The sequence below is a fragment of the Hemicordylus capensis genome, chromosome 11 (assembly GCF_027244095.1).
Source record: "Hemicordylus capensis ecotype Gifberg chromosome 11, rHemCap1.1.pri, whole genome shotgun sequence".
Lineage (NCBI taxonomy): Eukaryota > Metazoa > Chordata > Lepidosauria > Squamata > Cordylidae > Hemicordylus > Hemicordylus capensis.
The window spans coordinates 6,444,266-6,468,256 of record NC_069667.1 but is presented as its reverse complement, the minus strand read 5'-3'; the positions used below and the strand labels follow the sequence as shown (position 1 = coordinate 6,468,256).

The following is a 23,991-nucleotide window of genomic DNA, read 5'->3' as shown; positions in this document are numbered from 1 at the left end:
GGGATGCTCTAGGGCGGCCGTCGTCGCTGTCGTGTTGTTTTCTGTGAGGAGGAGCCGCGGGGCGGGGGGCAGAGCCGGGGGGGGGGTGGGGAAGGAGGCGGCGGCGGCGGCGGGGCAGGCGACGAGGATGGTGCTGACGGGAGGAAGAGGAGGATGGAGTCTGGTGAGGGGGCCCGAGGGGGGTGCCCGGGGCGGCGCGCCTGGGGGGGGGAGCCGAGGGGGGGCCTGGAGAGGCGGTCGTGGGGGGCCAGATGGGGGAGGAGATGCCCCCCCGCGAGTCTCCCCATGCACGTCCAGCCTAAAGCTCCCTGGGGCGTCCCGCCCGCTCCGACGAGCGCGAAGCCTCTCCCCGCAGTCGGGAGGCCGAGGAAGTCGCCCCCCCCCCCCCCGCTGGCTGGCTGTCCCTCCTCACAGTAACGGGGAGGGAGCCGCCTTCTTCCTCCTCCGCCGGGAAAGTGGGGCCCGCCGGCCTCCCGTGGCTTGCTGCTGATGCCAAGGTGGTCTCGAGGCTTAATAAGGGCTGGCACAAATCTCCCCCCCCCCCACACACACATTCATTCCTGTCCCTGAGCCGGTCTTGTCCCCAGAAGCGGGTCTCCGCGGGTGCTGCTGCTGCTTCCCCAGACACCGCCCGCCTGCCGTTGTGTCTTCTTGATCTCCCTGGAGAGGTGAAGGAGTGTTAAAAGTGGGGACGGGGGACACTCTCTTCAGTCTTACTGAGTTCTTTAAATTTATTTCACATTAATATCCCGCTCTCCCTCCAAGTAGCCCATGGTGGTTTTTATCCTCACAACAACCCTGTGAGGTAGGTTCGGCGGAGTGCAGTGTGCCCTCTTAAGGCGTGCGCAGATGCGTGCACGCTCACATGTTTTTGGTGTGCACTTAGTTAATTTGAGATCCCGCTCAGGTTGAATCAGGAAGGCCCCACTCTGATTGCATGTACGCACACACTGCCTTGATACTGCCGCCCAGAACAAAACTCATTCCTCACAGAGATGAAAGAAATTAGAGGGACCACTGGCTGAGTGGCCCAGAGTCACCCAGTGAGTCCCATGGCTGAATAGGGATTTGAACTCGGGTCTCCCTGGTCCTAGTCTAATCTAGGACTCTCTGGCCACCTTCTTTTTTCCTTACCTCCTTCTTTCTGTTTCGCTGCTTACAAAGTCATTTATTCAGAACATGCTGGTCTCAAGCTTTGACGGTAACAAGCGGAATAGAAAGAGAAAATATTTGCTCATGAAGAAAGCAGCACATCAGGGGTGCACAGCTTTGGTCCTCTTGCAGATGTTGGCCGACAGCTCCCATCAATCCCTGTCTACTGGCCACTGTGGCTGGGGGTGATGGGAGTTGTAGTGCAACAACAGCTGGATGGCTGAAGTTGTGCAGCCCTGTGATACACCAAAATGTATTTTTCAATTTTAAAAGTGTTACTTGCAGCATCTTCTTGAAATTTCACTGCCCCCCCCCCTTTTTTTGGTTTCCAGTTCCCTTGGTGTTGCTTCTTCTGCAGGAAGCTGTAGTTCTAGGGCTCCATGTTCCAGTTAAGCAATCACTGGATTTTGCCTGTGGATGCAGAGTGCAAATTATTCTTAGCACCATAGTAACCACAAAGAAACATCCAATAGGATAGACACCCCTGAGGCTTGGGAATTGTTAAGGTAATATAAGTACCTTGTCTCTCTGGGGACCAGGGACTAGAAATGAATGAAGCCAAAGACTGTTGATGATGATTTTATTTATTTATTTATTTTGATGATGATGAAAGAAGGTGCTTTTTTTAGTGAAATCTGAATTAAGAAAATTTCTGAGTTTCTTCCTAAGTTTCAGACAATACATTTTATAGTAAACACTACAGAGGGTATTTTTTTAAGCCTAAGTAGTTTGAATACACCTCTTTAATTGAAAAGGAAATGGTCTCAGGCAGTGTTGGTGAAGGGTGTGATGTGGGTACTTTTACTGGGGGAAATGTCAAAGGGGTAGTTCATCCATGACTTCAGGGTCCAGGTTGTGTGATTACTTTGAACTGTGGTCTTCAGCACAGACACATGTTTTAGACAAGCATACCAGTGTTAAAATGAACTAGTTAGGTTTTGTTTGTTTGGTTAATGTACTTCATTTGCATGCTGTCTTTCCACCAAAAAGCTCAGTTTATTAAATCCAAGCTCTATACCACATTCCTTTTTTATAATAAAAAATCATTTGAAGCTTGAGATTTCCGACTGGATGAAATAATTGTATATTAAGAAACTAAATATTCTGAAAGACTACTTTCATCTCAACTTCCCATCGCTTGATAGAAAGAGAATCTTCCCTTGGGAGTTTCAAAAATATGAGAATTTTCCCCACAGGCATCATTGAGAGCCGAACTGGGCTTTGCAGCCCCTCCCCCCATCCCAATCATCTTTTGGTGGAAGAAGCACTATGTTTCATCAGATGAGGTTTAGCAAAGGAATGTGCTTAAAATGAAAGATATGAGGCCTGCATAAAGTCAGACTCAGCTTCTCATCTAGCTCCACTTCAGCTTTTAATCGGATGGAGCATTCTGGCATTTATTTAAACGATTTTAATTACAAAGGTGAAATTAAGTTTGATTTAGCAGTATTTCAAAAGTGGGAACCTTCGTCAATAAACATTTCTTCACTTTTCAGTGTAGTTTGGCATTCAGTAGTTTGCGCAAGTAATATGTAGAGTCATAATCAGTTTCCACTTCTGGGTTCTAGTATTTGCTAGCAATGATGTTATGATGTTGATGATCACCCGGTGCAGGAATAAAGAATGTAGTCTGTTCCTTAAAGTGCTGTGCTAGTTTGAGCTTGTGCATATAATTTCTAAAACCAGTTTCTCAGAGTTGCCTAAGTTAAAAGGTGGAGTAAGTGGCAGCAGGACTGCAAGGCAGATAATTTCAGAACAGACCTATGCTGCAAGATTTTAAAGGTCACTTTTACAGATATTTTTGGTGGCAAATGCCTTCCTTTAAAAAAAACACACACAAAATGCTTAGCATTTTGCTTAGACTATGTCATAGACTATGCTTAGCAAGAAGGAAAAAAATGATTTTTTTCATCTTTTTTTTTTTTAATGAGAGCTTTGTTGCTAAATAGAGAACTTTCTTCAGACTATGTTTTTGGAAGAAAATCCATTTAATAGGTCTAACTGACATTACAAAACAGTGCATAACATGAACTCCTGTATAATAAACATGTCACTAAGCATGTGTAAAACAGGCAAAATTGATACTGTATATACCAAATATCCAGAATGATTAATTTTATCCCTTATAATTTTGGCTTGTTTTTCTCAAATAGTTATTAACAGGAATCATTTATTTATTTGTTTATTTAGAGATTTAGCTCGAATCTCTGATAGATTTGTTATCTTAGAGGAGATAAGATATAAGAGCAATAAGATGACTTTTTGGGATACATGACAGTCAATTGGTTTGCCTTTTTCAGACACCTGTGAAAAAACCACAGAAAAGCAGCATATCACTTCATATTTCAATGTCCTGAGTCCCAAAGCAAAGTCTTTCAGAGTAAGGTGTCCCTTTGAATTTCCAGTCTACTACTTGTATACAACTTTTCAACAAAAGTTCCCAAAGCGGTTTACATAGAGAAATAAAAATAAATAAGAATCTTCCCCTGTCCCCAGAGGGCTCACAATCTAAAAAGAAACATAAGATAGACACCAGCAACAGCCACTGAAGGGATGCTGTGCTGAGTTTGGATAAGGCCAGTTGCTCTATAAGGAGAATCACCATTTTAAAAATCTAGCAAAGCTGAAGGTAACACACACAAACATGTAGGGGTAAATGCCTTCTAATACTTAAGAATACTTAAATGCTGAAGGTGTTTGGCTTGAAAGTGAAGTAAGATACAAACTGAAACGCAAGGGTGCATGATGCTGAAATAACACACTGAGCAATACAGGATATAGCCTTGTGGTGTCTATATGAGAGGAACAACAATGGTGATAACCCTGAAAGGTGGCTTTAAAAAAAAATAAAGCTACCTCATCTATGAACTAGCATGCAGATCTAAAAAACCCCCTAGCCTAATAAAAGAGTCAGAATGTTATCCAAAGCCAGAATTTCAGTGGTGGAGTCCAAGCCTGCCTGTAAGTGTAGGACTGCGGCTGCCACACAATTAGGAGCACCAAAAATTATCCTCGGGAAGCCTAACTGAACTTTAGTTTAAACTCCTAATCTTAACTTGATTAGATTAGGAGATGTAAGTTTTGGGTGGTATAAAAATATGTTAAATAAATAAATAAATATTAAACTTGGACATCATATAAGAGCTGAGCAATTGGCTTGGCACTGAAAAGCAAAGACTTATACCTTTGCCTGTCTCTACTTGTGACTGAATTAACTGGAACACTATTTGCATAGGTGAACACTCTTTTTCTTTTGGTCCTGGCTGTAAATAGTTGTTGGGGCATGAACAATAGTTGTTTTGGCACTTGGGTACCAAAATCTTTGTGCATTGCCCATTGGTGATATGATCAATTATAACTATTAAGATTAAAGGGATGCTCAAGTTCCCACAATACCGATTGCAAGCATCTTTCTGTAGCAAGAAAGGTGGAGGAAGATTGGACACTGAGACAGTCTTGTTTTATTGTAGTCCTTTGCATGCTTGCTATGCATGTAAGATCCACTGAGTTAAGTGGGACGATCTTCCAAGTAAATGGGCATCAAATTGCAGCCTTGGCTCTCCTGTTTTTTCCTTAAAATAATAATTTTGCAGGTCACAGATGGTGATAATTAATTCTTGGTCCTTGCCACATGGATCTGGTTTCACTGTTGGCTACAATGTTGAAACAAAAATGGCAAAGGCCACCATCTAGCTAAAAGTAAGAGGTATGAATTCCAGTACCTAAAAGGTGAGATGAAGTATGACATTATGGTAAGAGAACCCAGGAGATACAATACCAGTCAGATAAAAATTTCACAGGGGGAGACCTAGGAGAGAATATATATTCTGAGTGCTTGTCCAGTTCTAGAAAAGCATAAACACCTAATCATTATTTTAGCAGAGTATCTAGAAGAATTTCCTGAAACGGATGAGCCAGCATGGATCTTGGGGAGGCAGCACCACCTGAAAACAGGTAGGCATGGAATTAAAATGAATTTCTAAGGCCTACAAAGCTTTTATAGATGGTCATTTACTTGTCTCAAGTCTCTGATTTGTATTGTGTCCCATTACGTTGGTCTGTCTAGAAAGAAGAAATCCTTAAAAAACCAGATCTACCATATGCAGCACTAAGCATGCTAGTGCTGTTGGCCAACAGGCAGTGTACTGATGTTGGATAGAAGGCTGTCATTACGTGGGGTACATTTCCATTGGGCTTCTGACATGCCATAGCACAAGTTATTTCTGGTAATCAGGAGGCTGGAGAATAAGCAAGGGTGGCTTTATTTTTAGGAGTGTCCTGCTGAGAGGATGGTGTTTACCCTCCTGAGTGGGAATATTACCTTGGCTCTTCTGCCCTTCTCCTGTTAAAGAAGCAGCCGGAGAGGGTGTATTTAAGCTGAAAGCAGATTAGAGGAGGAAAGTTAAAGAGCCTCTCCATGTGAACTTTTCCACTGAGATGCTCTTGGGCTTATAAAACAATGGAGGATTCAGTCATTGAACTTCTAGGTCGAGAGTGCTTCACTTCTGCAGCCAGTGTTCAAGACAGATGCACTAGGTACATCAGTTGCTCCTTGGGCAAAAAGAGGGATTGTTTGAGAAGGGCAGATCATTTGCCAAAGGGATGACTGGAAGCTACTCAGATCCTGGCTCCCGCTTTAATTTATGAATGTTCAGTGATGCAGTAGCATGCTGGGCGAGAGAGCAAACATTCAGGCAGAAGTGTTATCACATGGATTATTTTGCACCTGGAACTTCCCATTTTAATACTACTTTTATTATTCTAGAGAAATCCAAGCTTCTTTTGGATATAAGTGCTCGTCTTTGGTTCACCTATAGAAGGAAATTTTCCCCAATTGGTAGGTATGCTTCTTGAGATCCCCCCACCCCTCTTTGTTGTGTTAGATTATGTTCTTGGAAGCACGAGCTATTTACAGGAATGAACAATTAATCCGGAAAAAGAGCTCTTGCAGCCTTTGATCACCTAGTAGGTGTGCTGTAAAAGTCAATGGTGTATCCACTTATCTGGGGTAGGCGGCAATTGCTGTGGAGTTAATACAGAACAGTAGCCTAACAATAAGATATGATGTTGTAGCAATCACCTGGTTTAGTATGGGTGCTGGACTTTCCCCCTGTCAGTTGTATTTCATAGCCCAAGGGGAATGATGTCAGGACTGTATTGGCCTCCCTCTCTCAGAGCCATCTGAACTGTCATTTTGCTTTCAAAGGAGCTCTGATCTTCATCCCCACTCCTTATGCTCAGTAGGGATGTGCAAACAGGTTCGACCCTGAACCTGTTCAAGGTCGAACCGAGCCCCCCTCGTCCAATCTCGGACAGACCCCCCCCCGACAGTTCAGTGGGTTTGCGAACATTTAAAGTCTTATTTTTTTTTTCATTTGCAGCCCTCCGTGGGGTTCCTAGAGATGGCGGCAGGTCTGCGGGGATCCCTCCTCCCCCCGCCAACCTTCTATATGGCCCCCAAGAACCAGTTCAGCCAGCTCTGTGCCCATTTGGGCGTTCTTTGGCCAGTTTTCGGCCTTCTCCCGGTGGGGTGGCGGCCATGTTGGAGGCTGAGCGCCTGCGCAGTATGCCTCTATGCAGAAGCTGGGCTGGGTGCCTGCCTCTACACAGAGGCCTATTGCACAGGTGCCCAGCCCCCAGCATGGCCACTGCCCCGCCAGGAGAAGGCCAAAAACCAGCCAATAACCACCCAAACTGGTGCAGAGCCGGCCGAACTGGCTCTTGGGGGGCATATAGAAGGCCGCCGGGGGGCGGCTGGACCCCCACGGACACCCCCACCTCCAGGAACCCTGAGCAGGGCTGCAAAGGTAAAAACACACTTTTAAAAAAAGACTTTAAACATTCGCAAACCCCCTTGAACTGAAACAAACTCGAGGGGGTTCACCAGAGTGCTGGACCGAGCTAGAAAACAACAGCTAGAAAACAACAGCTAGAGTGCTAGAAAACAACCACCAGCGTTCACCAGAGTGCTGGACCGAGCTAGAAAACAACAGCTAGAGTGCTGGACCGAGCTAGAAAACAACAGGGCCAGCCGGTTCTGTGCACATCCCTAATGCTCAGGAGGCTTCTCTGCTTTTATGTTACCAAGTGGTGTGTGGGTTTGTAGGCTTCTTACATAGATTTTGTTAGTTATAAGTTTATTCGGTCATTGACCAGCAAAGCTTACATAGATATAAAGTAAAGTGTGCTGTCAAGTCAATTTCGACTCCTGGCGCCCACAGAGCCCTGTTGTTTTCTTTGGTAGGAGGGGTTTACCATTGCCACCTCCCACGCAGTATATGATGATGCCTTTCAGCATCTTCCTATATTGCTGCTGCCAGATATAGGTGTTTCCCATAGTCTGGGAAACATACCAGCAGGGATTTAAACCAGCAACCTTCTGCTTGTTAGTCAAACATTTCTCCGCTGTGCCACTTAAGGTAGCTAGAATTACTGAAATCAACCAACACACAATATGCAGCCTTTGATAGGGCTTTGCTGCAGAATCTTGTCCGTGGTGCAGAGCTTAGGTGAAAGCTTGTTTATTCTCATTTGTGAATAAGCTTCACTCTGTCTCCTTCTGTTGCCTTCTCATCATGCTAAGAATTATGCCAGTAGCAAAATCTGGCCTAAAGTTCTGTTCCAGCCAGCCTCTAGGTTGGCAGTTAAGTCTTTTCCTTTAAAATTGGCCATAGAAATCTTGATCTAGTACAACTGGACACCTGGGGTTTCTGGTTATTTTAATTTTTTTCAAGCTCCTAATTCTGACAATTCTTGACCTCAGGTGGTACAGGCCCTTCCTCAGATGCTGGCTGGGGCTGCATGCTGCGATGTGGCCAGATGATGTTAGCCCAGGCTCTGATCTGCCGACACCTGGGGAGAGGTGAGTGCACTCTTCTTTTGCAAGTAAATTTGAAAAACCTGTGCGTTTTGGAAGTCACAATCAAATATAGGAAGACGGTGTTGAGAAAGAGAACATAAGGAGCTTTGAGATGTAGCCTCTTGGTGTTGATTTTGGAATTGAATAGTCTCCCTGCATGTTCAGATTCCCTTGATACAGGTGGTTGCAGGCTTCAGTCTGGGATGGTCTTTGGCCCTTCCATACAGCATAGAGCTACAAAGCAGGTCCAGTTCTCTGTGCACTCTTCAGAGTTACCTGAACATCCTCTAGAACAGGGATTCTCAACGTGTGGGTCCCCAGATGTAATTGGACTTCAACTCCCATAATTCCCAACCAAAGGCCACTGGGGCAGGGGATTATGGGAGCTGAAGTCCAATAACATCTGGGGACCCACAGGTTGAGAAACCCTGCTCTAGAAAAAGGCCTGGTTTTCTGTTCTTCCAGTTATACACTGCTGAGAGCTTGAGAAGCTAAGGCATATTTTTCTTTCATGCAGATTTGGAGAGATCACATTATGTCTATTCTTAATCAGTTGCATTGGCTGCTGGTATGTTTCTGGGCAGGGTACAAAATGCTGGTTATTACCTTTAAAGCCCTGAATGACTTAGGTCTGGGTTGCCTGGGAGACTGCCTTTCTCTACAACAGGGCTGCTCAACTCTGGCCCTCCTGCAGATGTTGGCCTACAATTCCCATCATCCCTAGCTATTGGCCACTGTAGCTGTGGATTATGGGAGTTGTAATTCAAAAACAGCTAGGGGGCTACGTTGAGCAGGCCTTCTTGACAAGATCCCCACTGCTCATTAAGATCACCAGGAGGGGTCTGTCTTTGGGTGCCAGCGGTTCATTTGGTGGTAACCTGGGATCAGGCCTTCTCAGTTGTCGCTCCTAGGTTGTGGAACGCGCTCCACGTGGATATAAGAAGATTATTTTCCTTGGAGGCCTTCAGGAGAACCTTAAAGACCCACCTTTTTAGCCTGGCTTTTAGTGATACCTAGTTTTAATTTTAATGAGTTTTAATCTGGTTTAAATGTGTTTTTTTCAATTCTGTTTTATTGTGTGTGCTTGATTGTATTGTAAATTTCCCTGAGCCACTTTAGGGTGGCTAGTAAATTGAATTAATAATAATAATAAATAATAATAATAATAATAATTTTACCACACTTTCACCTAGCCCAGTATGGTCTACTCTGGCTGGCAGTAGCTCTCCAGGGTCTCATTCAAAGGTCTTTTGTAGCCCTATCATCTGAGACTTTATAATTGGAGATGCCGAGGACTGAGTCTAGAAATTTCGGCACACAAATGCAAATTCATAGAATTTAGGGTTTCTTGGAGCAGAACTTGGATTGCTTGGGTCCACCATCTTGATTTTCTTTTTAGCATGGCCCCTCCTAGCAGCAGTGTATTGGAGGGGCTGGATATAAATATTTCAAATAAATACCCAGCCTCAGTGGGTATTAATGCATGATGAGTGTTGTTAGTAGAGCAGATATCAGAACCAAAGGTGTAAACACATTGCCTGTTGTTATGAATATATTGTGTACCCATCTGTGGGATTCAGTTGTTGGCTGGAACTATGGGCTGTTGCTTTCAGTTTTATTTGTTTCATTTTGTGGGGAAAAGAGATATCCAAGATGTTGTGTCTCAATTTTTTCTCCAAGATTGGCATTGGAAGGAACATGAAAAACAGCCAGAAGAATATCACAAAATCTTGCACTGCTTCTTAGACAGAAAAGATTGCTGTTATTCCATCCACCAGATGGGTAAGAGCAGGTTTTCATAGGCCACCCAATTGCTGCTATTTCACTGCTATTTCACTTAAACATTCATTTATAGAATAGAACGTGTTATCAGACTTCATAAAAACTTTGTAAATCTTTGTCAAAAGCTGTTGTGTGTGAAAGGAAATGAGTTATACCTTTTTGAATGTGTGTGAATATAGAAATAATTAGCCAATTAGGGTGTAGCTTAAAGTGGAGGTTCCGAGTCATAATGCGACCCCCCAAGTAAAAGAAGAAACTTTCCCAAATATGAGACACAAAGGGGTTAGGTTTGCAGTGGGGATTGAAGATGGCAAACCACTTTCAGTTCTTAATTTGAAAAAAATGTATGCCACCTTTCTATGGAAGTAAGCATTGGGGAGGGTTGACATAAAGCTCTTAAAAGCAACACAAAATCTAACAAAATCCTTGATAATCCCAAATCAAAAACATGTGTAGTACAGGTGGCTTTCTGCAGTTTTGGCACTCACGGTTTCGTGTATCTGCGGTCGGGCAGTATACACCCAACCTCATTATCCATGGTATGCAGCTTTGCATATCTGCAGGATTCGGCAGCAGCATAGTTCTGCCTTTACATGGCTGTGCTCTTGCTGCATGTGCTCATGGGTTGTGAGAGAATTTTGGAGTGCTTGGTCTGCATGTGTGTGTAGAGTATTTGGAGCTTCTAAAAGGCATTTTGGGTAGCATTTGGCAGGTCCTTGGGGGAGTCATGGCTCTAGAGCTTTTGGAGCCTTTTTGTAGCCATTCCTGTGGAGCTTCGTGGAGCCATTTTCTGGAACCTCTTGCAGCGTTGTGCTACGCTCATAAGATGCTAATTATCACGTTAATATTGATGAAATTTTGTTTTTAATTAAAATTTGAAATTAAAAAATAATTTTGACAATTACAGTACTGTATGTCATTTAAATGGCAATTAAAATTTTTAAAATAAAAATGGATTTTAATTAGCAATTGAAAATTGATTCTCCTCTCGGTCCTTGATTCTCAAACACTCCTCTGTGTGTGTTTGCTTGAACTGGATTTAATTTTTGTTCCTTCCTCCTTGGCCAGCTTACTACCCAATCAGGCCAAGGGGCTTGTGCTGCTAAGTGCTGGACTTCAACAGTAGGGTGAGGAAACGTCATGATTACTGGAGAAGCTGGGGGGCATTGCTGGAGGAATGGGAGAGCAGGAGAACCGGAGTGGCCAAGGTGCTGTGCTATGCCCCATCCTTATTTCTGCGTTTACCCTGTCTCTTCAGTGATTTTCCCATCACTTTCCTTGGCTCTGGAACTTAACTCCCCAATTCCCATTGACTTGAGGTTTCATTATCTGTGGTTTTGTTATCTGCAGTTGTAGGCCAGAACATAACCGCCGTGAATAATGAGGGCCACCTGTATATTAAAAAGCAAAACCCACACCCATAGGGAAAAACTGCACCATCTGCATATGCCAGCTGCCAGGAAAAAGAACTTTGGGTCTAAAAGATGGGTGCCCCATTGATTCCTCTGGCACTTACAATCTACACAGGAATGCCTGTGGTCTGGCTGTTGCGCAGACAAAACGAAATATTGACCCAACGGGGGAGAAAACTGCCTTATTTAATCCATTACCAGGGGCATACTGAATTTTGAATGGTTTGAGAAGCTCTGTAACGATGCAATCAGAATGTGCCATTTGAAACCTGCTGTTTTCCTGACACGCTTGTTCTTTTTTGTGTCTGTTTCCGTTTCTCATCCACACAGCACAGATGGGTGTTGGTGAAGGGAAGTCTGTTGGGGAATGGTTTGGACCAAATACTGTGGCCCAAGTGCTCAAGTAAGCCGTGAGTGTGGCTGTTGCAGTCTATGGGAGGTTTACATCTTGCTCATGTTTCATAAAAAGACTTTGCAGAGTCATGTGGCTGGAAGGGATAGAAAGACATTGTCCAAGCCCCCTTCCCTCAGGGCTGAGGTGCACACACAGGCCCCTTTTCATTCCATGAAGCTTCTCCCTACAGGTTGCTTAGAATGATGCTTGTCTCATACCTTTCCTCCTAGGAGCTCAAAGTAATGTACATGGAGTTAAAAAAAAATAAAATTCTCGCAGCAGTTCTCCTAGATAGGCTGAGAGAGATTGACTGCTGAAGGCCACTCGGTCAGCTACATGGCTGAGTAGGGATTTGAACCCAGGTCTCCCCTGTCCAGTTCTGACATCCCAACCATTGCACAGGGCAGAGATCCAAAGTGAACAGGCTCTCTCAGCCCCCACGATCTGAGCAATAGTTTAGTAAACTGATGCAGATGACTCAGACTGGCGAAGCAAGCTGTATGCCACAAGGAAATGCAACACTCTCCTGAATGTAGCCAGAGATAAACCCGACTCACACATTGTGTTCAATACTTTGCCCAGTGCCAGTGGGGCGCCATTAAAGGAAATGGAGCCTTCTCGAGCCACCACACCATCTTGGAAGGTATTTACGGAGTGCTGGGAAGTGTCGTCCTTCCCAGCACTTTCCCCTGAGAGCTCTTAAGAGAGGGCTCCATCTCTTAAGGACCTGCCCAGCTCTGAGAAAAGCACAGCACTGTGTGGAGGTCAGCACAGTGGGAAATGCTCTCCCATTGAAGGTGTTTTGCCAAAGTGGTCCCTATTTGAAAAAGAGTGAAGATCATTGTCTTGGACTGTATCTATGGTTTGAGCCAAACTTAAAACCAAGAAGTCCAGTTCCCTTTTGTGTGTGTAACCTTGTGCATGTTCGTAAACCATAAAAATAAGAATGATGTCTTAAAAGTGAGCTGGATAAATGGTCGTATGTGGCAAACATTCAGGCAGAAAACAGATACAAAAGAGAACACCCATTCTCCTACTTCAGCATTTTTACCATTTCCAGCTTCTGTTACGCAGTTATAAAATAAAACCCTTTCCTAAAAGCTGCAGTAGCTTTTTAATGTAAGTTTGTTAGAGAGTTTTATTGAAGGTAAAGTAGTTGACCTCTTGAGTGATACCAACATTTTGACTGATAACTTTTAATTTTGTTAAGGAAACTTGCGCTATTTGATGAATGGAATTCCTTGGCTGTTTACGTGTCTATGGACAATACAGTGGTTATTGAAGATATCAGTAAGTTACTGTGACTTCTCAGAGCTTCTGATCTTGCCCAGGCCTTGAGTTTTAGGGGACTAGCAGTAGGAGAGAGGGCATGCTCTTGCCTGTGGGCTTCTCGGAGGCATCTGGTGGGCCATTGTGTGAAACAGGAGGCTGGACTAGATAGGCCTTGGACCTGATCCAGCAGGGCTGTTCTGATGAGAGGTCAGTGTCCTAGTGAATCAACATACAGATTTCCTTGTCTCTTATTCCCCAGAGAAAATGTGCCGGTTTCCTTCCCAGAACTGTCCTGGTGCCCACTGCACTTCACTGCCGCACAGGAACATGCTTAGCCGAAACAGGAACCCAGCAGGGTTCTGTTGTGGCTGGAAGCCTCTGCTTTTGATTGTACCTCTTCGCTTGGGGATAAACCACATCAATCCAGTCTATGTCGATGCTTTCAAGGTACAGTTCTCATAGGCTGTATGTAGCTAAGGTGCTCAAACAATAGCTGTGCGTCAGAAACGTTTATAGCAACTAAAATGCCTTTCTTCTTCTTTTGGCTCTGTAGGAGTGTTTTAAGATGCCACAGTCTTTAGGAGCTTTAGGAGGAAAGCCAAACAATGCCTACTACTTTATAGGATTTTTAGGTAAGGAAGCAGTAATAGGAGGGCAACCTTAAATATATCCCTACTTAGAAGAATGTGCTGGGTGTGATTGTGGCTGAAAAAGGCAGCAGGGAATGGGAGGGTACTGAGGAGATGATCTACAGTCTTTGTTCAAAAGCAGAATGAATGTCCGGCCTCAGAAAAGATCAAGATGGTGATGGTATCCCATATCTGCTAGCTATTTGGGCTAATGTGAATAAGGACAGCTCTTGAACTAATGTACAGAGTGGTGGATTTTTAAACCAAGCTTTTGCCTGTGAAATGATGGCCATCAGCCTGATTTGCACCTCTCCAGAATTGTTCCTCAGAAGAGCATCTTCTGAGCATCTAGCTTACAAGCACCCCTCTTTGTTCTCTCTCCACTGTGGGACACATCCAAATGAGAGATCCAATGGTGGCTTAAATGATGGAAACTTCCCTTGTCCTGAGAGGCTAATCTCCTGAGAGGTTAATCTGTCTTTTAAAAAGGATTTAATTATTGCAAGCTGTCTTCCTTCACTTGTTTGCTTTGCTGTAAAATGAGTGGGATGAGAAGGAGGTTTGCGTGAGCTAGAGGCCTGGGACTTGCTTCCTGAGGGAACCTTGATGGCTGAAAATTTGCTGCAGATACCCTATTTGGTGGCACGTAGCAACTTGGGGTGGGAATAATTTTTAGCAGAAACAGTGAGACGGGAAAGAACTTGCCCCTCCTCCGGTGGTCTTGATTTGGCTAGCTCACCCCCCTTGTGGCTGCCTTTTCTTAAATAAAACTGGTTTCTTCAGCATGTGGGTCTGTTAATGATGCATTTAAGGGGATCTTTGGTTTGGCCCCTAAGCACTACCAGGCCAAGGCAAGCAGATCAAAGGGGAGGCAAAATGGCCCACAACATATTTTAATGTTCCATGAATTAGCAGCAAAGCTTGCCACAAGCAACACTCTCTTCCTGTGTGGGATCTCAAAGTATGCAGAATGGATAGATCTAAGTGGCAGTCTTGGGTAACTTGTTCTTGGACTACAACTCTCATCATCCCTAGCCTTTGACCATTGTGGCTGGGGAATGATGAGAGTTGTAGTCCAAAGCCAAGAGGTTACCCAAGACTGCTTGATGGTGGTCGCAGGGTACCTGTTGTCAAACCTCAGGTGTTGGAGGCTGTAGATATAGATATAGATATACATTCAAAACTGAATGGCTTCCAGTCCTACTACTTTTCACAAATTACTCTGTTTACTTACACAGGAAATGAGCTGATCTATTTGGACCCTCACACCACCCAAGTTTTTGTAGACTATGAAGAAAATGGCACAATAGATGACCATAGCTTCCATTGCCAGCAAGCACCCCATCGGATGAAGATCTTGAATCTTGATCCCTCCGTAGCATTGGTAGGTGTTAGGAAGCGATGCTTGAGGGTATGGGTTAAAGAGCACCATGGTTTCTCAAACCTTGCAGCACCCTTTTGGTGCTCTTTTGCCTTCCCTACACTCTCAAAGGCAGAACCTCTGTAATCCCCTCCATGAAAGCTGCCACAATGGAGTCAGGACATCTGCTCTGCTTTCTTGGTACCAGTCAGCTACTTGTCATTCTTATTCTGTCCTGCAGCAGAGGAATAGGAACATAGGCAGCTGCTTTCTACTGAGTCAGACCGTTGGTCCATCTAGCTCACTATTGTCTACACAGATTGGCAGTGGCTTCTCCAAGGTTACAGGCAGGAGTTTCTCAGCCCTATCTGGAGATGCTTCCAGGGAGGGAACTTGGAACCTTCCGCATGCAGATGCTCTTTCCAGAGCGGCCTCATCCCCTAAAGGGAATATCTTACAGTGCTCACATATAGTTCCCCATTCGAATGCAAACTAGGGTGGACCCTGCTTAGCAAAAGGGGACAATTCATATTTACTACCACAAGATCAGCTCTTTCACCAGGTTCTTGGCTATAGAACTATTTTGAGGAGCCAGCCACAGGAAACGGGAAACGTGTGGAGTCTGCTAATTATACAGCAGCCATGCCCCCATTTGGTGTAATGTGAAATACATTTGCCATAGTAATTAACATAGCCCTAAGTATTGGTGTGAGCCTCTTCGTTCTCCCTGGAGTGGTAAATCGGCCTCTTCGTTCTCCCTGGAGTGGTAAATCGGCATCTTCAGCTAAACTACTTCAGGTGGGGTGGACACAGCTGAATGCGTCTTAGAACAAATGTTCCCTGCACATGGAAAACAGCATGTTGGGGAGAAAGCTAGATGAGAACCCTTTCCCCTATAATCTAGCTTGTTTATGTGTAGGTCATTATTTGGATGGAAGATATAATTATTCAGACCACTAGTGTTCTGATTTAGTCACTTTCTTGATCTGTGTTTCACTTAAGTATTCTTATACATTTACAGGGATTCTTTTGTAAAGAAGAAAAGGACTTTGATAACTGGTGTAGCCTTGTGCAAAAGGTAAGTATTAGGAGGTTTTTAATGTGATTGGCATAAGCATGGGTCTCTTTGTTGTAAAATGAAAGGCTCATTTAAACCTAAAAGACACATCTCTAGGATTACTAGCTGAAGGGTGGGGTGAAAGAAATGAGAGAGCCGTAGAGAGGCTGCTTTGCTTCCCATGGAGGCTCTTGCCACACAAAGTCACTTGTTTCCACGAGCAGTAGTGTGCCTGGTGAACCAGCACACACAAATGCCTTGCTGTGTGGAGAAACCTTCACAGGTGGCCTTGGTGGAGCCACTGTTTTCTGTACCCTGGCCTGTTCTGGACTACAAGCCAAGGTGTGTTTGATCTGGTGCATAAAGAGAGAGCAGGAGTATGTGTGTGAACACACAGATGTGCTATGGCCCATCCTCTCTTGCCAGCATCTCTTTATCGTCCCAAGGAACTGAGCATGGAAGTTGCGTTGGCTTGATTCTGTGAAGTGCAGTTCTCCCTTCAAATCCCACCAGGAGCCATTTCAGTTGAGATGGCATCCTGGCTCCACAAGACTGGAGTCCTCACAGCTACTGAATTCTGCACACTGCTGCCCATTTCTTGGGCAAAGAAATTGTACCTGTGCAGAATTAAGATTTCATTTTCAGGAAGGAGAGCAGGATCTTCCCAGATCTGGAGTAAAGTGTTGTAATTCATCCTAACAGAGGATGAGTAATATTGGCTAGGTGGTTACTACTTGGTCTCTTTAGAGCACTTTGCAGGCTGTGTGGTGGTGAGTGCATGGCATCTGAGCAGAATCTGTGTGGGCACTTGCAGTTCATAATCACTCTGACCATTCAGCTAGACTTCCTTGGTCTCATTATTCTGAGGCACACTTAAACAAAATATTGTTTTCCCCAGGAGATACACAAGCAACAGAGTCTGCGCATGTTTGAATTGGTTCAAAAGCACCCTCCCCACTGGCCTCCTTTCATACCTCCGACAAAGCCAGAAGTAACAACAACTGGAGCAGGTACAAGACTGGGTTAAATCGGGTCTTTGATGTGCAGATCAGCAAGTGAAACCTGCCACCACTGTATGGCAATCATTAGTACTGCATTTACCTGAATCCAAGACTAGTTTTTCCCCCAAAGTTCTTTGATGATAGAAATCAGGGGGTCATCTTACATTCAGAGTCCTCTTGCTTTCCGGTAAATATAGGCATAACCTGTATTTAACCTCCTGTGGTTTTTTTTAAGGGCTTGTCTTAGATTCAGAGTCATCTTGTATTCAAGTAAATATGGTAAAAGAAAACATCTTTTAAAAATATTCTTCCCTTTGGAAATCTAACTGACCCTGATAAATAGCAAACGTCTGTAACTTTGCTACTTAGCAAAAGCTGTTATTTTTTATTTCCTTGAATTTAGGGAGACTTGCTTGGATAAAACGTGTGAATTTCTTCCTGTAATAAAGCAAGAGCAGTATGCCTTTGAGAACAAATCTCATTTCCCTTCCCCTCAGAGCTCATTGAGTCTACTGATAAACTATTTGAACTGGAAGAAGAGTTTGAGATCCTGAGTGTATGAAAGAAGCCTCGGTGGACCTTGTGTGTGCCCATGTGTAGCATATGACGGTGACTAAGAACACCCAGCCTTTCTTGCCCCCCAAGTGCCTGCACACAAACCCTGAACAGAGCACAAGAATGGAATCGTGCCTGGAGCTGAGGTGACAGTTCAAAAAGACCTTCTCAAGAAGGGCAGAGAGCAGAGTCTGGATGCAGATGGCTCTTTTGTTGTCGTTTCCCCCTGGAATGTATCTTGTCTGGAAAAAGAGAGAACTTTTTGAGACGAGAGCAAATTGAAGTACAGAGACTGGGAGTTGCCTTGATGGTGTCAAAACCCTGGATGGCTTTTATTGCTCCACATAGTATAATGCAATAGTTCTGCTCACGCTGGAAGCATGATTTTGAGGTAAGAGTGCGTTTACCTCTTGTTCCTTCACGTGAACAGTATTGTAGGAATTAAGTATCATTGTCTTGTTTTAAAAGATCAACTGAATCAGGAAAGCAAACAATTGTTTTTGTTAAGTATTTTATCGTTTCTGCAACCACACTTCTGAAAAAACAAACAAACCCAAAATTGTTTCTATAAAAGGAACTGTCTAATAGATGCAATGTTGTCGTTGTCCTCCTGTTTCTAGGAGATACATACATGAGCAGGGGATTTGGGGGCAGACCTCCAATCCCCTGAGTAGCCTCTTTCTCTCTCCCCTGGCCCCGAAAAGGGGGGGGGGGTGCGGGAGGGGCTGTACTTGCTCTCCTTCTCCATAATGCTCATTATGGCATATTTCACCTTGACCTTAAGTTCAAATCATTATTAAAACTGTTACTTTCAAGCAGAATTTTTTTCATTGTATCTTATTTATTTTAAAATATAAACAGTTAGTTTTTTCCCCTGTAAGAGCACTTTACGTGTGCATCTAATAAATTTCTTAAACATTTAATGGGCTGTGTGGTAGATTTTGTGAGTTGGCAGAACTGCCCAACACTCAAAGGTAGCAGCCTGTCTGAGAGTTACTGCCTTCACTGTATGACTCCTGGCCATCTTTTGCTATTGCATTGATAGCCATGCAGCCTACCGTGTTTCCCCGAAAATAAGACAGTGTCTTATATTAATTTTAGCCCCCAAAAATGCACTAGGGCAATTAGCGGTACATCAGAAATTACTGCTAGGTCTTACTTTCGGGGAAACAGGGTAGTAAAGTGGTTACTTTGTCCATTGGACCTTTTTCAGTAGATTAAAAGCTGCTTCTGTAGCACAAAGCAAATTCATCTCTCCTTGGCGCCATGGTCAGTAGCACTCACCACTTCACCATTTAGGTCAGCAGCTCCTTCTGGTTACCTGAACATTGCCAATCCATTCCACAGCCACGGGGTTATTAGGAGGCAACTATGGTGCCCTTGGTACAGTGAGCATCTTCCTGGACTTGTGCTCCAAGGTTCTCTTAAAAAATCCTGCATATCTGTGTGAATACATGTGGGGCAGTGCCTTCCCTGTGGAGTAAGTAGGGCTCTCTTCCAATCTTAAGCCATCCTGGACAGAAGTCTTACTGAATTCAGTGGGGTTTACTTACTTCCGTGAGGTTTTTAGGATCTGGGGAGCACATCCTACACCAAAACCAGCTTTGTATTTTCAAACTCACTCCTAATTTCTCTGTATACCAACACAATATGAGGCTTTGGCAACCTTGCTGCATGAGGGAACATAAGTCACAAAACTGGCGTATTTGTATTTTATGGCTTTTTAGAGAAAACAACAATGGAAAATACAGTCGGTGCCCCAAAGGGGCTTAACAGTGCATTACAAAAACAGTCGCTGTTTTTTGAATGGCCGAAGTAAAAAAAAAAAAAAGTGTAGTTTTTAGTAGTAAAAGAGATTCAGTCATCATCCACTCAATCTTACCCTAGAATGAAACTAAATGATTTAGTATTATATTAATTACTTAAGCACCAGCAATTTTAAGGCTACCTCTGAAAAACAATGGCAAAATATTAACATGTGAATGGCAGCTACTGTTGCATTCTTTGAGCACAAGCAGATAATTAATATATATAGCTTCTCATTAGGTACAATGCAGTGCATTTCATTAAGCAACTGAAGAGGAGTCGGAAGTTATGAAACTTCTAAAAGATGTATTTAAGCTCTACAGAACAACAGAAAATAAAAAGGTTTTATGTTAGGGCTTCTATAACACATCAGAAGCAGAGTCCACCTAAACTAATAGGCTTGCTCAAGCTTGTACATCTGTTGCAGATGGCACTGAGCTGAACTGTATTTTGAGACCAGTGTATCACTTTTCATTTGGTAAAGCTAAACTTCCTCTATATTATGTGTCTGCCTTTGGAGCTTCCAGCTGCTTGGCAGGTATTTTCAAGGCTTCACACAGGCCTGGACCATACTGTGAAACCACCTGAAAAGAACCCGGTGGCTTAAGGCCAGAAAACACTGCTCGTCTAAGGCACACAGCTATCACAAATGCTGAAGTCCTCTGCCATGGGGAGGAGAGCTGGTGGTGTGGGAGCAAGCATGAATGCTCTCCCCAGAGCATGAGAGGAGAGCTGGTCTTGTGGTAGCAAGCATAACTCGTTCCCTTAGCTAAGCAGGGTCTGCCCTGGTTGCATATGAATGGGAGACTTGATGTGTGAGCACTGTAAGATATTCCCCTTAGGGGATGGAGCCACTCTGGGAAGAGCAGAAGGTTTCAAGTTCCCTCTCTGGCATCTCCAAGATAGGGCTAAGAGAGATTCCTGCTGCCAGTCTGTGTAGATAGTACTGCGCTAGGTGGACCAATGGTCTGACTCAGTATATGGCAGCTCCCTATGTTCCAGAGCAGCCCCATCCCTTGAGGGGAATCTCTTACAGTGCTCTCACATGTCATCTCCTATTCAAAGGCAACCCAGGGTGGACCCTGCTCAGCAAAGGAGACCATTCATGCTTGCTACCACAAGACCAGCTCTCCTCCTCCCTTGATATTCATTTGGATGTGAGCACTATAAGATATTGTCCTTTGGGGACGGGGCTCCCCCTAAGCATTCATGCATATATTCTCAGGTTCAATCCCTGGCAGCATCTCCAAGTAGGACAGTGAGAGACTCCTGCCTGAAATCCTAGAGAGCTGCTGCCAGTCAGTGCCCAGTCAGATGGACCAGTGGCAGTTTCCCATCAATATAATCCACACATGATCCCAGCCTACCACTGGCCAACCTGGATCATGGATGTAAGCAAAACAAGAACAAAAGTGACTGCAAAACTGATAACTCAAGCAGCTGAGGGCAGTGCCAGATTACACCTCAGCTCCCACATATAACACACCTGTAGTATGTTAAGCATTCAGAAGATGCTTTACTTACTCTAGTAAGAACTGCCAGTTTCCCTAATAAGGAACACGGAGGCTGAGATTGTCCCAAGGACAATATGTAAATAAATGACCGAACTTTGAAAAGCAAGCTAAGGCAGCCTACAGGAATGCACGGGCAGAAATCCAAACAAGCTGATAAGAAAAGGAGTCGTGTCTCAGCCTCCAGCTCAAGACACATGTATGCATCATATGACCAAGCATCTAAGAAACATTCCAGAAGCACCCCAAGAGATCGTGGGGCCCCCTCAAACTGCTGGAGGCGGCTTCTGCAGTTTGCCTGCTGTATTACCTCTCTGCTACCCCCAGACGATGCCAAGTCCAAGGCCACAGTCAGGGTTCTACTTACAGATGGGCTCTTCAAATTCAAGCTTAAGGTCTTACTGATGAAATTCACATATGGCCGGTTAGGGTAAGAAGAACCGGAGGCATCTGTGTGAACCAGGATGCTGGACTAGAGGGGCCTTGGGTTTGTGTTCTTGAGCAGGTCAGAACAGCCCGGCTGGATCAGGCCCAAGGCCCATCTAGTCTAGCATCCTGGTTCACATGGAACAGGACATGGAACATGTCCTCATGTTCTAGAGCACGCTAGAACCTCAACGCAGCCTAGCCCCCCACACCTCCACTCTTCCCTACACTCCTCAGCAGAAATTTGAAACTGTACAACTGCTGAAGCACTTTGAATTTGCAAATGGCTTTTTACTGACTTTATCTTTGGCATGATGGCCTTGAGGAAAGTTACCCAATTGCCCAATATGCTTACCCGTCTCCAGACGCCATTTTGAGCTATATTCCCACCACTCTACATTCTGGATGATGCCAGCAAACATTCAAATGTGGCACATGTGCCGGGGGCGGGGAGATACCAATTTTATAGATAGGGAACACAGGTTGGGACTGTCCTATCCTTGCTAAATCCATGGCAGAGAACTCAGAAAAGCAATGCAGGTAGGGAAAGATGCATCTTTGGTTCAGTTTCCTTACCTGGATACATCACATGGAATATCAAGCCGATGCTGAATGCGTGTTCTGAACAACATACATATAAATGTTACACAGTACCAGGGGAAAGATGTATCTGTTGTCACTCTATGCAAAAGGTTCTGGGTGAAGAACCCATGCAGGCAAATGTGCAATTGTGTCCTAACAATGAAGTCCCTCCATGTTCAATGTTTATGAGTCTGTCTTGCAGATGGTGGCAATTATTCCCCATTTACGCTTGGGATTTCAGGTGCAATGATTTGTTCTTGCTCCTTTGAGGAAAGTGATTTCCTTTCAGGACTTGAGGCTGCCTTGTCTTTACTGTCCAGTGACTGCTCTCAAGCTTGTATACCTATCGCACATGGTACTGAGCTGCACTGAATTTTGAGCCCTGAAGCAAAAAGCTTTCGATGTACCATCTGTGTTAGGAGCTTCCACCTGTCTTGCTAGTATTTCTAGAGCTTCACAGAGGCCTTTATTCTTGGGCCAGCCCTGGGCTTGTGGATTATGATTGTCGACAGTTCCCCCCCATAGTGTCTGAAACAGGTACATGTTCTCATTGCACAGTACCTTTGCTCATCAAACAATGGCAGCGGAGCGTGGCTAACTCCTGCATAATCCCATTTATTCCATATCTGCAGAACAGATGTGCATAGTACTTCTAGTGTGCTATGCTGTGTGAACATCTGGCACAAACTCTTAACCGCGTCTGTAAACAGCTACTTGCCTGGTTGTCTGTGGCATGGAGAAAGAACTTCCTCCTGGAGATCAAGCATGGAAGTTCTAGAAAGTTGATTCCTTCTGACCTAAAAGAAATAATTAAAATAGGCCCAATACAACTGGCTAAAAGTGACCAGAATAGGCAGGGCCATGCAGGAAGGCTAAGAAACATATTTCTGTATGGCCTAGAAAGGTGTCAGAAATTATTTGCAAGTCTAAATCCGTAGCAGAAGGAGCCGTGCTGAATGGCCAAGGCACTGAAAATAGAACTTTATCCAGAAGTCAACGTCTCCTATGCAAATCTGTGTGGGATGTTGTTGGCAAGACGACAGACCAATCTGATGTGGCAACCAGGAGGGTAGAGAGAGAGACTTCTGAGGTAGCCGTGAAGATAAAAAACAAGGAGAAGAGAGAAAGATAGCACCGTGAACAGAGGGGCTTTGGGTGTCCATCTGTCCTTCTGCAGCTGGGGGGAATTGAGTGGCGCTCAGTGCTTGGGCTGGAAAAGAGGGTGCATGTCTTGGCCTTTGAACTCAAGTCCCTTGGCTGCTGCTGTCAACTGCTTCGGGTGCTTGCTACAAGTTCTTCATGCAAACTTGGCACCGGCCCACCCGTGTCCGGAGCTGTCCCGCTTTCAGTGTTTCCGAGACGGGAGCCTCGACAAACTGCTGGCTCTGCTCCACTGTGGTCAGCCAAAAGCTGTACTTGTTGGCAAAGTAGTGGCAGGTCCCCCGGGCCCCGTTGCATTCGATGAAGGGGGTGGCACGGAAATCCTCCAGGCAAGATCCAGGGGAGACCAGGGATTGGCCGCCGCCTTCGGCTCCGGCTGCAGTGTGCTAAAGCAAAAAATTCAGCTGAAATGGCTACCAGGGCAGTGATACAGCTGGATGAAATGCCCACAGGTATCTTTATTTCCATGAACAAGAAGCTATTAATTGTACAGTCACCAACTGCGAGAGTTCCATTCCGAGAAAACCCAGTGGCTAGCAAATTTGCAGTTAGAGAGCAATAGAAATGCATTGGAAATGGGGGGTTAGGGGAGTCGTGGTCAGGAAAAGACTGGAAAATACAGTTAAAAATAGAAAAAAAATCACCCCCTGGCCCCCAGAAATTGAAAAAAATCCCTCCACACATATTGATGCCACTGCACTTTTCAGTTATTTCATCGGGGCACAGCCTCCAGTACTGATCTTCAAACTCAAACAGCCTGCAGTCCTTAAAGAAAGGGTCCTCAAGCTTGGGTATCCAGATGCTGTTGGACTACAACTGTGCCAACATCCCCTCCTGCAACATTGCAGGGGACCCCAAATTTGAGAGAGCCCCTGCTTTAAAGTAACCTGGCCCCAGGCTGCTGAGGACCACAGTGAAAGCTAAGCCGGTCTTCTCAGGCTTTCCCAGGGGCGGTGCTACCATTGAGCAGCTGCGTTCAGAGGACATGGGCTGCCAAGTGTGCTTGGGCTGCTAAGGGGTGCCAATTCACCT

At 44.6% G+C, this 23,991-nt stretch overlaps 2 protein-coding genes across 15 annotated transcripts in view; one reads left to right on the top strand and one right to left on the bottom strand.

Moving 5' to 3' along the window:
• Positions 1-24: 24 nt before the first annotated feature.
• ATG4A (autophagy related 4A cysteine peptidase) lies at positions 25-18,396 on the top strand. Of its 11 annotated transcripts, none has more exons than XM_053273279.1 (15): positions 25-43; positions 1,485-1,658; positions 3,453-3,532; positions 5,035-5,106; positions 5,918-5,989; positions 7,916-8,014; positions 9,692-9,793; positions 11,536-11,608; positions 12,810-12,889; positions 13,131-13,318; positions 13,425-13,503; positions 14,739-14,884; positions 15,882-15,938; positions 16,816-16,927; positions 17,416-18,396. In XM_053273279.1, exons 6-15 carry the CDS (start codon positions 7,954-7,956, stop codon positions 17,478-17,480), a joined length of 963 nt encoding a protein of 320 aa, XP_053129254.1. In that variant the 5' UTR covers positions 25-43; positions 1,485-1,658; positions 3,453-3,532; positions 5,035-5,106; positions 5,918-5,989; positions 7,916-7,953; the 3' UTR covers positions 17,481-18,396. The 11 variants fall into 11 exon arrangements, with proteins under 11 accessions (XP_053129254.1, XP_053129251.1, XP_053129252.1 ...); XM_053273276.1 differs by having other exon boundaries at positions 5,032-5,106; XM_053273277.1 differs by lacking the exon at positions 3,453-3,532.
• Positions 17,773-23,991, bottom strand: part of COL4A6 (collagen type IV alpha 6 chain) — a 213,516-nt gene continuing 207,297 nt past the window's right edge. For all 4 annotated transcript variants that reach the window (XM_053273264.1, XM_053273265.1, XM_053273266.1 and 1 more), the window contains one exon: positions 17,773-23,345. In XM_053273264.1, coding sequence (XP_053129239.1) covers positions 23,085-23,345 — 261 coding nt within the window. In that variant the 3' untranslated portion in view covers positions 17,773-23,084. The remainder of the gene's footprint in view (positions 23,346-23,991) is intronic.

Excerpts from the sequence above, each read along its gene's own strand:
- ATG4A (XM_053273269.1), top strand. Across the intron at positions 15,939-16,815 it reads GGTGTAGCCTTGTGCAAAAG|GAGATACACAAGCAACAGAG; the intron begins GTAAGTATTAGG and ends TGTTTTCCCCAG. Across the intron at positions 16,928-17,415 it reads AGTAACAACAACTGGAGCAG|AGCTCATTGAGTCTACTGAT; the intron begins GTACAAGACTGG and ends CCTTCCCCTCAG.